At 41.4% G+C, this 12190-nt stretch overlaps 1 protein-coding gene across 1 annotated transcript in view; it reads left to right on the top strand.

Moving 5' to 3' along the window:
• Positions 1-12190, top strand: part of LOC102204060 (dystrophin-like) — a 289784-nt gene that overhangs the window by 234505 nt on the left and 43089 nt on the right. The window contains exon 57 of the mRNA XM_013914638.1: positions 2527-2587. Within this exon, the coding sequence (XP_013770092.1) occupies positions 2527-2587 (61 nt within the window). The remainder of the gene's footprint in view (positions 1-2526; positions 2588-12190) is intronic.

Below are 12190 nucleotides of genomic sequence, written 5' to 3'. Positions count from 1 at the left end.
GCTGACTAAATACTTTTTTGCCCCACTGTATGCAAGATAAATGGTAAATTGACTGGATTTTATAGCACTTTTCAAACTCAAGCACTCACTTTATACATCATTTAGTCATTTTCACCCATTCATAAAAGCATTTTTTCTACCTAACGTTCACACACATTCACGCTCCAATGATAACATTTGATAATCAGAGTTTAGAACAGCAGTGCATCTTCCTACCTTTAGCTAGTAGCTCAAGAAGGAGAGATCATTTGAAAGATTTAAACATGATTTACTGAGATAGAGAAACTAATGTATTTGGCGATTAGACCAATGACCCATGATGGCAGAACAGGTGACCACCGGTGAAAGACATGAAGAAACTCTGGAAGCTAGTACCAAAGGAGACATGGTCCATCCAGTGGCTTGGCACGAGGCCACTGATGGCAGAGGATATGATTAACTGGAAGCTAGTGCTGACACAGACGACACCTTAGGTGGCATAGCCAGAAGGTGGCTAGGATGGAACCCAACAAGGGTGATATAGACCCTCGGGTGCCTTGGACAGAGGCCGACAATGGCAACAGAGACCCTAATGTGGCTTAAAGATGGGCCCTTGGGTGACGTTAATGGAGGCCAATGGAGGCTATCACATGGATTGGACAGAGAAGGATGACAGCAAGGATAGAAAGAAAACCCTCGTGGCCTGCCAGGTAGCCAACCACAACAATGAGTTCCCATCAATGGCTTGACAGATAGCCGGGGATGACCACAGAAACCCACAACCTCAGGCAATATGGCATCCTCGGGCTCAGACAACACAGGACCCTCAGGCTCAGGAATCAGCTGAGGCTCAGGGATGTCAAGATTCACTGCACATATAGGAGACTTTGGAAACACTGGTGGTTGGGGCAGCTCAACAGAGCATGCAGCAAATCTTACAGGGGACAGGGACTGTGGCTGTTCTGGCTCAGAATTCCCCCAGAAGTCCCAGAGCACAGTCACAATATCTGGGGATAGTCTCTGAGATGGTGTGCTCATGAACACAAAATTCAATCTCTGGAGGGGTCATCTCGGCAGCACAGTAAACAGTTTCTGTGTGAGGTACCAGCTCAGAAATGGAAAACATTGTCTCTTCCTCTGAAACACAAATACAGTCGTATCACTGTTTGTCGGCACAGAAACACCCCAAGTATTTCACTGTTGACTGCTTCAGAGACTGCCGTGGACTTCTTCTTTATTACTGGGTGTCTGAAAAACACCAGACAAACATTATTATCTGTTCCAGAAACAGAAAACTTTCTTTGGTTATTGGCCAGCTCACAAATACAGAACACATTTTTATACTGACCGACTAAGAAATACAAAACTCATTACAAAATTCAAAGAAACACACTTCAGTCTTTGAATGAGGTGACCACAAAAAACATGTTTTGAACTGGTCGTCTGGTCTTTCTTCCAGCAGGAATAAAAAAAGAAAAACAGGCTTATATTGTATCATCAACAGTCTGACTCAGACACAAAACCCTCAGTTTTTAACTTTGCTGGTTTAGCGGTTATGCTGATGGTGAAGAGAACACAGAACAGTCTTTGCTTAGATTTCTTCTGGCTGGGGTAGCATGAGAGAACACGTCTTTTTCATTCAGCCTAGAGGATTGTTGTAGAGACCCTGTTTTAGCAGATACCAGTGGAGCTGCAAATCTGGGCAGTAGTGAAAGGTACCGGTGGTGGCAGCTTCACTTCCTCCTCAAAGTGGGAACCGGTTATGGTGATGTCAAAAAGCATGTGATCCACAGATGTGGCAGTGATGAAGGGCTCGTCCACTGCAGCGGTGACATAGAAGTACTGTTGGGCTCAGTCTTTTTATAGTTGTGTTCTTCTGTCAGGTTAGCTGTGTGGCTGCAGGAGTAAGACCCAAAAGGCGGGAGTTGGAAATAAGGGATGAGCAGTATCATGCTAAACTCATGGCAGTAGCCACTGACTTAAGTTGGAGCACATGGAATAGAAAAGCAATGAACACACACCATGAAGAATACTGACACAATACAGACACACCAGATAACGAACGGAGACCTAGACACAAAATACAAGGAAGAACAAACATCAAAATAAAATAGAAAAACAGTGTACAGGAGGACAAAGGGAGAAAGGTAAACAAAGATGGTGACAGGATTCAGAGACCGGACGGACACAAGGATAAGGCTGAGAAAACAGAAAGGGAAAACCAAAGATGATAACTAAATATTACAAAACCAAGACACATGAACTCAACTACAACATAAACAGGGAAGATGAAGCTAAAATACAAACCGACGACTGAAAAGTACAATAATGAAATGAGAAACAGCAATCAAACAAATACTACGAACAAACCAAACTAAGAAACAAATGATCCACAAAACAACAAGAAAACATGAACTCACTAAAAACCCTGGGTTCAACACCGAGGGACCATGACAGCTTTGGAAATTTCAGACACTTCAAACAAAATTAGGAGATGATTATCAATATTTGTTTTGGGTTTTAATCATCTATCGTCTGTTTGTGCAGGATCTGTGGTGACCCCCTTCGAGCAGGGCGTCTCTCCAAACAACGTGCCGTACTACATCAAGTAAGTGCTCTGGTGCTCAGCTTGTAGCCCTGCTTGTCCTCTTCATCAGCTACACACAATTTTTAACTTTCATTCTGTCGCACTCTGGTTTCCCTGGGCTGGGGCGCAACACAGAATAAATGTGCTTTGGAAACTTCAAACTTCAAAACTACAAACTTCATTAGCGAACAAGATTTGTGACAGTAGGCAGTCTTAAACTAGCAGTGGGGCTATTCTTTCTCAAATCAAATAGGCCTTCCAAGATATGTATGGTATATAATGGTCTGTCAAACCACTTTCAGGCCTTTTTTATTTTATTTTATTTTTCACATTGTAATCTGAGGCAATAATAGTACCTCAAAGACTGTTAAAGACAGACGATTCACTGGTCTTTCTTCCCATCAAAATGAATCAAAATCTGTAATTTGTGAAAAATACATGAAAAATGTCTGTCTATTGGCCACGTCTTAATGCATGCCCAATCATCCAGGCAAGTGAAGACGCTCCGTCCAGATGAACAGAACTTTTGGAGATATCTGTTGGCTAGTTAAATGCCTCTTGCACAGTGTTTCATGGAGAAGCTGTTGTGGTATGGTAGAAATAAAAACAGAATCGATCACATTCTACAACAAGACCAAAGGAGGTGTAGACACATGGACCACATGGTTAGCACCTACATATGTAAGTCTAAAAACAAAGAGGTGGTCAATGGTGCTGTGGTATGACATACTTAACATTGTTACCCTACACCTTTTCATAGCTTAGCACCCTGAATTCAAGAGCAGAATCACTAATGCACAACTCACACCACACATGAGAACTCAACTGGAAAGTTGCTCCCAACAAAAAGCCACAGGAAAAGCAGACAGGCCCAACCAAAGAGAAACAAAGATCATGAAGTCAGAAGTTGGTGTGGTAAATCCAGTGTATGGATGTCATTAGATGTAGCGATTGTTCTGTTCTGGAAAAGTGTACGGCCCAGTCACTTGTGCATGTAAGGGTTAAAAAGGATTCTGCATGCATTATTTTGCAGTATTATATGTCATTCAGAAATAGCTAAGAATTGTCTTTTCTAATTTAAATGTTATTACTGTATGCTAAAATAATTTGGACCTTTGGACCATAAAAGTAAAGCAAGTTGGAGAAAGACGTACAGGAATATTTTTTTAATTGTCTGATTTTAGATGGAATGACCCAAAGTTGGTCCTTTTCAGATTCAGATCAACTTTATTAATCACAAAAGGAGGCAGTTTGTTCGCAGCTTACCCACACAACCTACTCCCACAGTCAAACACACAACCAATAATCACAAACACTGTTGCATGTCAGTTTCTTACACTGTAATATTTCTTTTTCAGCAGAGGCAAGCCAAGGACGCGAGATACACTCAAAGTATTGTTTCCCAATTTTTAATAGTTCAAGGTGGATTGTTACATCGTGGCACATGGTTTGGTCCATAACTGTGGGCTTGCCTGGTATTGCTGGTCAAAGATTCATCCACTCAGGATACGTTCAGTCGTTTGCTGCTTTTAATGCAATTCTTCATTTGTCTGCACTTTTCCATCCACTCAACTGTACGTCCAAATTTGAAACAACGTTCTGACTCTTTAGACGAGAAAAAGCAGAAACACTTGCATAAAAACATATACACATCAACTCACTGACTCCACATTGGGAGTCACCACCGTAGCATTATATTTGGGCAAATTACTTTCATGCTGTGTGGTAAAATGTTTGTTTGTCGGAGGCATTTCCTCTTTGTTGTGATCAGTGTTGGGGTAATTATTATTATGTAAATATATTACACATATTCATCAGTTTTCTTAGAAGTAATGTATTACTCCCAGGAGAAAGTAATTCATTACACTACTTGCATTACTTTGAAGTTTCTCCATAAAATGACCTGAAATACATTGTCTCATAATTACCAGCCACAGTATAAACCTTTAGGCTACTGTCCATACACAAGCATAAATCCATATCCTAATGAGTGCACACATAATATCTTTCTCTTAGTTTTCAGCACAAAGCAAAGATGAAATCCAGCACAAAGAGACTTTAGTGATAGCCACAGTGATTCTACTGCAGGATCAGGTACAAGCTGCAGCCTGACTGCTCATCAGTTTGTTGAAGTGCTGAAGTTTGGGGTCTGGCTGCTGGCCTGAGGTTGGCAGTCACTCAGCTTCATCAACACTCTGGGTTCTTGGCTAGCTTAGTGCTAGCATGCTGTCCGAGCAGATGCTTGCAAATAGCTGAAGTTGTGTTAGCAGCATTAATTACGTTGTTTCGGTCCTGGATGCACTTTACACATGTTACTCTCATCCTTTTGTTTAATAAAACAAAAGTAATATTCATAGACATGCTGCAAACTGCACCATTATTCTCCACTAACTGAAATCAGCTGATTGTAGCGCGACTTTAAGTAGAACTGATAGGCAGGATCGACAGGCAAGCAGACTAACAATTACAAGGAACCGAACTACTGGGAACCAGTTCTTTACAAAAACCTGTTGTTGTTTCCCATCAATCATCAGTCATTCAAAGAAAGTAATAAAATGAAAAGTCTGTTCCAGGATTCAGGAGATCTTTCTCATTGTGCCTTTGGCAGATCCAAATCTCATATTTAGTCACTTAGCGTTGGCTGAGGGAATAAGTTTGGGGACAGACGAACTATTAAAAGACCGTTTTTCAAAGTCATCATCACTAGAATGTTGTGCATCTGGAGACAAAACATCAGATGCTTATCTCTCGTCAACTAAGCCAGTAAAAATGGGAGTTCAAATTTCATTTGACTGTAATACAGTCAAATGTGATCCTGTTTACTGTTGCCACTTGTGAAACAATGCGACATAAAAGATCTGGTTGAAGATGGAGGCCAGTGGGTCTGTGCAGACTTTCAGGAATGACGGGACACACTGTTAAGTCCCGGAGCCTTCCCAGTGTTCTGTCTCTGGATAAGCAGACTAAACATCCTCACGGATCTTTAGCACAGGTAGGGGTCAGAGGGGACAGGGGTGCAAGTAGTCTTTTTGTATAGGTGTGAGGTGAGAGTGAGCATCTTTGTGTGTGGATGTGAGGGTGAGCAGGTGGGAGGTGTGAGTGGTTGTCTTTCAAATCTGCAGTAGAAGGTTTTAAGGCCATCAGCCAGCTGAGGATTCACTTCAGGGTGGAGCAATGGACTCCTGTAACTGGTGCAACCTGATGCAGGGTCATCGGCTGAGAAGCTGCTTTTTAGCTTTTAGCTTTAGTGCCTAATCCGGTCGCTTGCCATGCTTTTCAGGGTTTTCCATTAGGAGACAGTACCTGTTAGTACCTACTCAGCTCGGGTTCCCAGTGATCTGAAAATGTGATGTCAACAGACTGCATGCCACCGATTGGCTAATCGGTGGCATCACTCGCTGAGCCATGAGAGCGTCTCCTTCACGAAAATCAAACCCGTCATTTTTAAAACCCTGCAACGAGAGAAACAGCTGCAAAAAAAGAACATCATTGTCCTGTCTGACAAAAAGACACAGACCCATCAGCAGGTGTGTTCTCTCGACGTCCACCTTTGTTGTGGCGTTCATGTTGCACAGTAATTCCTTCGTGGGACGCTCAGCCACATTGCTGTGACAACCCCACGCACATCAGGCGTTGTGATGGAAAACAAGTTGAGTCGCGTAGGGCTTTAGTTACCCTGATCTCCTTGGTTAGCTTGTTTCTAGCCTGCTTGTAGAGGGCCCGGACCCCTCTGCTGTAGGCCTCCTCTGTGAATAACCAAGTAGCATAAACAGTTAACCTAACCCCACTAACTGCATGACTTTGGACTGGTGGAAGACGGGTACTCTGGCTTCCTCCTGCATACCTTCTTCCTTGAGTACCCACACAAACACGAGAAGAATGTACAAATTCAAACAGAAAGGACCCAGCCAGTTGATGGAATTGAACTCAGGACCTTCGTGCTTTTTAACATGGCATCATTTATTTACTTTACCTATATGAAGCATTTATATTATTCCTGATTACGGTAACATCACCTGGTCATCTTCACTGAACGGGAAGTAAACGAAAAACTGAGTTAGTGGTTTAAGAATCCAGAGCAAAGCAGGCACAGTGTCATGATTCTGATTTGGGTTGTTAATTACAGACGTTAATGTTTTCAGTATTACTGCTATAATTTGCAAGCAGGTACACCTGTTCATAAAAATGAACAAAGTAATACTGGATACATCATTGTTATTTTTGCTGTCTATTGTCAAGACCAATATAGTCTTTCCATTCACTTAACCACTGAGATCCATCAAGTCCCTTCACCAGCAGGGGGGCTGGAGCCTTTTCCAACTACCATCAGAACCCTGAGGAAAGGGGCAAGAGGCGAGGAACACCTGACGCAGGGCTAACACAGAGAGACAGACAACCATTATGACCTATGGGCAGTTTATAGTAGCCTAGCCCACTGACTGGATGCCTTTGGGTTTTGGGAGGAAGCCAGAGTACCCAGTGAGAACCCACACAAACATACAAGCTCCACAGAGAAAGGCACTGGCTAGATATTTTAATCCACAGTGCTAATCACCACGCCACCACACTCTCCACTGAGATCCTTATTAAATATGGTTATATTTAAATGATAACTGTCATCATTAAGTTATCCGTCTTATCTATTATTTTCTAGATTTTTCGCCTTTCAATGGGTAATATTTAATAATTAGGGTAATATTTAATAATTAGGGTAATATTTAATAATTAGGGTAATATTTAATAAAAGGATATTTTTTTCCAATGAGATCTCTTGTGCAAACATCGCATGAACAACAAAAGAAAGCCATGTAAGTTCAGTATAATCAAATCCCTGACATTGACTTTTCTCATGTTGAGCATTTATATTACTCGTGATTACAGCAACAACACATGGTGGTCTTCATAAAAGCAGAAGTGAGGCAGAAAAACTAAGTTAATGGTTAAGAAATACAGGGCAGACTCAAATGGACTACACATACACTAACAACAGTATAGAGTGCTTGAAAGTAAAAGAAAAAGTAAAGTCAAGGACCAAAAGCAGATGCATGGAGGCAGGCACAGGTGAACTTAAAGGGAGTCATTTATTAATAATCCCGTAGTTAAATCCAAAAGGGAAACAAAGTAAAAAGGGAAACACCAGAAGCCAGGAACTACAAACAGTTTACGCTGGGGATACAGGCTAATGATGGACGCGAACAGGTACAAATAAAGTAGCAAAAACAAGGATAAACAACAGATGACCAAACAAAGAACAAGAAGAAGACTGGAAGTACAAAGAAGGGTGTCTGGGGCAGAGATGAAACACCTGGGAAACACAGCTGAAACTCATAGACAGGAGGGTTCAGTGAAACTAAACACACAAAAGTTAGACAGGAAATAAAGAAGGAGAACATCAGTGACAGAGACTTGACATAAAAGGGCTGAAGACTAGGAAAAAATGTAATATAGAAAACTAGCAGAACACAACAGGAAGGGACAAACACATGGATATAAACACAAAGAAAATCAAGAATCATACATTTACATAAAGAAAACTAGAAAGTTAAAAACAACAACATTTAAAATCATGGGTAACAGACCCTTGACCTTAACAAAGACAAAGAACAACAGAGACAACACGAACACAATGCACAAAGGGAAAAGCAACTAATAAAACAAAACAATCCTTAAATCTTACTATCATTACTTTTGGCAAAAGGCCCTTATTTGCATTTCTCCTCCGTCAGTGTGGTCTGCTTTTAGTCATGTCAATAATTTCTTCACAGTCAAGAACTGATGTAAGATCTCTCTCAAGTGACAACATCAAAGCGAGTCCATGAGGTGGAGCTGGCACGGAGCTCCACCTCATGGAGCACCTCATGGTGCCACAGGAGCTCCTGCTGGCACTCCTTATTCTCCCAACACTCGAGACTCGACACTCAAACGTTCAGACGCTCTCAGGTTAAATCGACGAGTCGCCATGTCAGTCAAATTTCTATTAATAGTAAGCGCCAGTAGAGTGGTTTCTGATTTTATCAGGCCATATGAGGAATTATGAAACCTGGCACTAAGTTCATTAAGCTGGAAGTCTATGATTTTATTTAATATAAGAAAATTGATGTGTCAGCTGACATTCTAGGAGAGTGACAATTGTAAACCCGTGTTGACTGAAAAGAACACAAAGGCTTATTGACATTTGGCAAAAAACATCTTGATGATGCCGAAGACCTTTGGGAAAATATTCTGTGGACTGATGAGAAAAAAAGTTGAACTGGAAGATTTGTGTCCTTACACCTGACAGACAAACTAACACAGCAGTATATGAAAAGACCATAACAACAGTCAAACATGGTGGCCATAATTATTGGAACTATTATACAGTGGAACCCCGACTTACGAATACCCCGTTTCACGAAAAATTCAAGTTACGAAGGCGCTGAACGGCAATATTTCTGCCCGTGTTACGGCAAAATGCCTGAGTAACGAAATCCGCTGGCTCTGATTGGCTGAGCCTACAATGCCCACAATGCCTTCTGAATCATGTGACAACCCCCTTGGCTTTCATACTTGCGCTTCGCTGTTCCACTTGAACCACGTATTGTTGTTGCAGTTAGCAGTTAGCCTATAGCCTATCAGTCACTCAAAACGCGCAATGGGTGCTTCGACTTGTAAAAATTTTCGACTTATGAAAGACCCTCGGGAACGAATTAATTTGGTAAGTCGGGGTTCCGCTGTATCTGCTCTCTACCAGAAAATCCTAAAGAAGAATGCAATGCCATTCGTTTGTGTCCTGAAGCTTGGATTATGCAGCAACATAAGGATTTGAAACACACCACCGGTGAATGGCCCAAGAAACAAAAAAATTAAGCTTTTGAAGTGACCCAGTCAAAACATGGGCTTACATCTGATTGAGATTCCTTAAACATAACCTTAAACAGTTTGTTTATGCTTGAAAACCCTCCATGTTTTCTGAATAAAAACAATTCTGAAGAGTGGGTCAGAATTCCTCCAAAGCAAAGGGAAAAACTACACTGCAGGTGTAGCCTTAAGAACGCATCAGGTAATGACTTCTACCAATTGTATCATCGTGTTTTTCTTCAATGTTTTTTCTTATTTCTCCAAATTCAAGACACTGTATATCAGAAATTCAACTCCCAAGGTTAGATTGCCAACACAAAGTTCTAGTTCAAAGTCTTGATGGAGAACAATAAGCACAAATACCCTGAGGTGTAGTGAACACCATCATGATCTCTGTCAAACTGACCTAACATTCATAATAACAGCATTATCGCTGTTGAAGATTCAGTTCATTTTCTGTTTATATATTTAGCTCTACGTCATAACAACTGTCATCTCACAATGTCTCATTTCTGTCTGCCGCTTATTTACTTTCCGGCTCATTGAAACGTCGCGGCAAAATGTCGAGGAAAAGCACCGAGTTTTTTAAATGGACTAGCAATGAGGTGGAGCTGTTGCTGCGAGTAACACAAAAGTACAAAGTTGCAAAAGTGAGTGAGAGTTAAAGAATGTGAAGAACAGCTCTCTGCAGCATGCACAGGCTGATGTTAATCTTTTTAGGGCTGTCAAAATTGAGAGCAATCAAAACAACTGCTGTATAATGCCCTCCGCTACCTTTGTTTAAATGGTCACATGACTGCATCACATGACTAAAATGCATCATTGTTTTAGAAAGTCTGCGTTTTCGAGTGTCCTCACGGCGACCGGACAGCTCCGTTTTGAAATGTGTGTGTTTTCGAGAGCGTTTTCAAACCGCTGCATTTTTCCTTGGGGAAAAACGCCGTCTCGGTGTGGACGGGAGGTCAAAACGGAGAGAAGACGATGCAAAACGCATTAGTGTGGACGTAGCTTAATTCAGTGATGCTCTAGGAGTAAGCACTTGACAGTAGATAGGAATAACTGCCTTTCACAGAAGGAGGCAAGAAGCTGAAGGCTTAGCTTCCACTGTATTTTTGGAAACTTTGGGAAGTATGCCTGCACTCTGAGAGTGAATTCCTCTGTTGGACAACCAACAGAACAGAGTCGAGATTCTAGTTGTGGTGAAAATGAAGATGGAGGTCTCTGAGTGCCCAGGGAGAAATGGAAATGGGGGTAAGGGTTGTATGAATGACTGTCTGACAGGAGAGCACTGAGATTTAAAGCAAGCAGAACAGAGGCTGACTGGTTTGCAGAACATGGATAAGAAAGTGTTTGGACCAGAGTATTGATGTCAATATTAAGGCTACGTCCACACGTACACGGGTATTTTTGAAAACGGAGATTTTCCGTTTTTGTTTTAAAAAGTAATCCCGTCCACACGTAAACACAAAAATGAAGGAAAACACTGCCAGGAACATGTCAAAGAAACATGTGGCGATATCCGGTTGTTCAGTGATGACGCGACGAATCCTACTTCCGGGTCTAAAGTAGTCTGCGTTTAATATGGCTTTTGTGTTGTTAACATGTTTAATGTTTTGTATTTTCTTCTATTTGATCTCAAAAAGCTCCTAAAACAGTCAGTGATCACTGTTGACCTCCCTCGGCTTTTATTACCGCTAATCATTTATTTAAGCTCAGTTTTTAAAACCTTAGGATGTAACTACAGCCCAGCCCATGCAGCAGTATATGAATGACTAACCTCGTATTGTGGATGGATTATCTCAGTTGTTCTCCTGGCTGAAGTTTGGTCCTTTTACAGCATCCTGCCATGCGATTACATTTGTTCCTGACCACCGAGAACACTCACGTTAACTTTTATCGAGTGGAAAAAAGTTAGCTTGTTTATATTATGCTAACATAGCTGCGTCGCTAGCGGTCACGTAGCACATCATTATATACCAACTAGCCCAACTTCAGTAACCCTACAAACGTCACTGCTGTGTAGTTTTCTGTTTTCATTTATGTTGGAAGTGATAACAGAGCTGTACGTTTGAATTTGTTTCCAAAACCCCGCAGTCAGGACATGCTATATTGTATTGGCCTTCATCTCTTAGGTGATGGATAGGATTGAGGTTGGTGTTTGTGCTGGCCACTCAGACAAGGGGGTAAAAAGGACCATCCTGGGGGCTCAGTCCTTGAACACTAATCCCAAAAAACGACCCTGACACGCATTTGCAGATATACACACATACACACCACCACTACAATCCTGCACCCCTCCTCCTCCATTTCTGGCTCTCATCATTGAGGTGAAAAACTTCTAATGGAGTCTAGGCTCCTTTGCTTTGAGAAACAGTGGGATGGGGGAAGGGTGGAAGAGGCGGGGAGCCTGAGCTCCACCTATTCAAGCAGCCCAGGCTAAGTTTTCTGGAAGCACACAGGACTAGATGGAAATTAGTTTAATTTCAAAATAAAGGTGTCAGGATTTCCAGTTCAATCCTGTTATATTTGTCATAATTGTGTAACTTCTGTGTATATTCCCATTATTTAGCAATGAATAGCCAGGGTGTGTAAACTTGCTGAGGGCTTTGGGGGAACCCATATGGAAAAGAAACTTATATGATTTACTCATGAAAGCGGCCACTTTCTCATTACTTTCATACGTTGTTTTAGGAAGTATCCAAAACATACAAGTTTCATTATATAATTTTTCAAGGGATCTTATATCTGTTTTCACTCTTGTATGCTTTTCATACAAGTTTCACACAA

The sequence above is a fragment of the Pundamilia nyererei genome, unplaced genomic scaffold (genome assembly GCF_000239375.1).
Source record: "Pundamilia nyererei isolate P.nyererei 1_Seehausen unplaced genomic scaffold, PunNye1.0 scaffold00212, whole genome shotgun sequence".
In the NCBI taxonomy this organism is placed as follows: domain Eukaryota; kingdom Metazoa; phylum Chordata; class Actinopteri; order Cichliformes; family Cichlidae; genus Pundamilia; species Pundamilia nyererei.
Note: the sequence above shows the minus strand (reverse complement) of the source record. Positions and strands in the feature narration are given on the sequence as shown.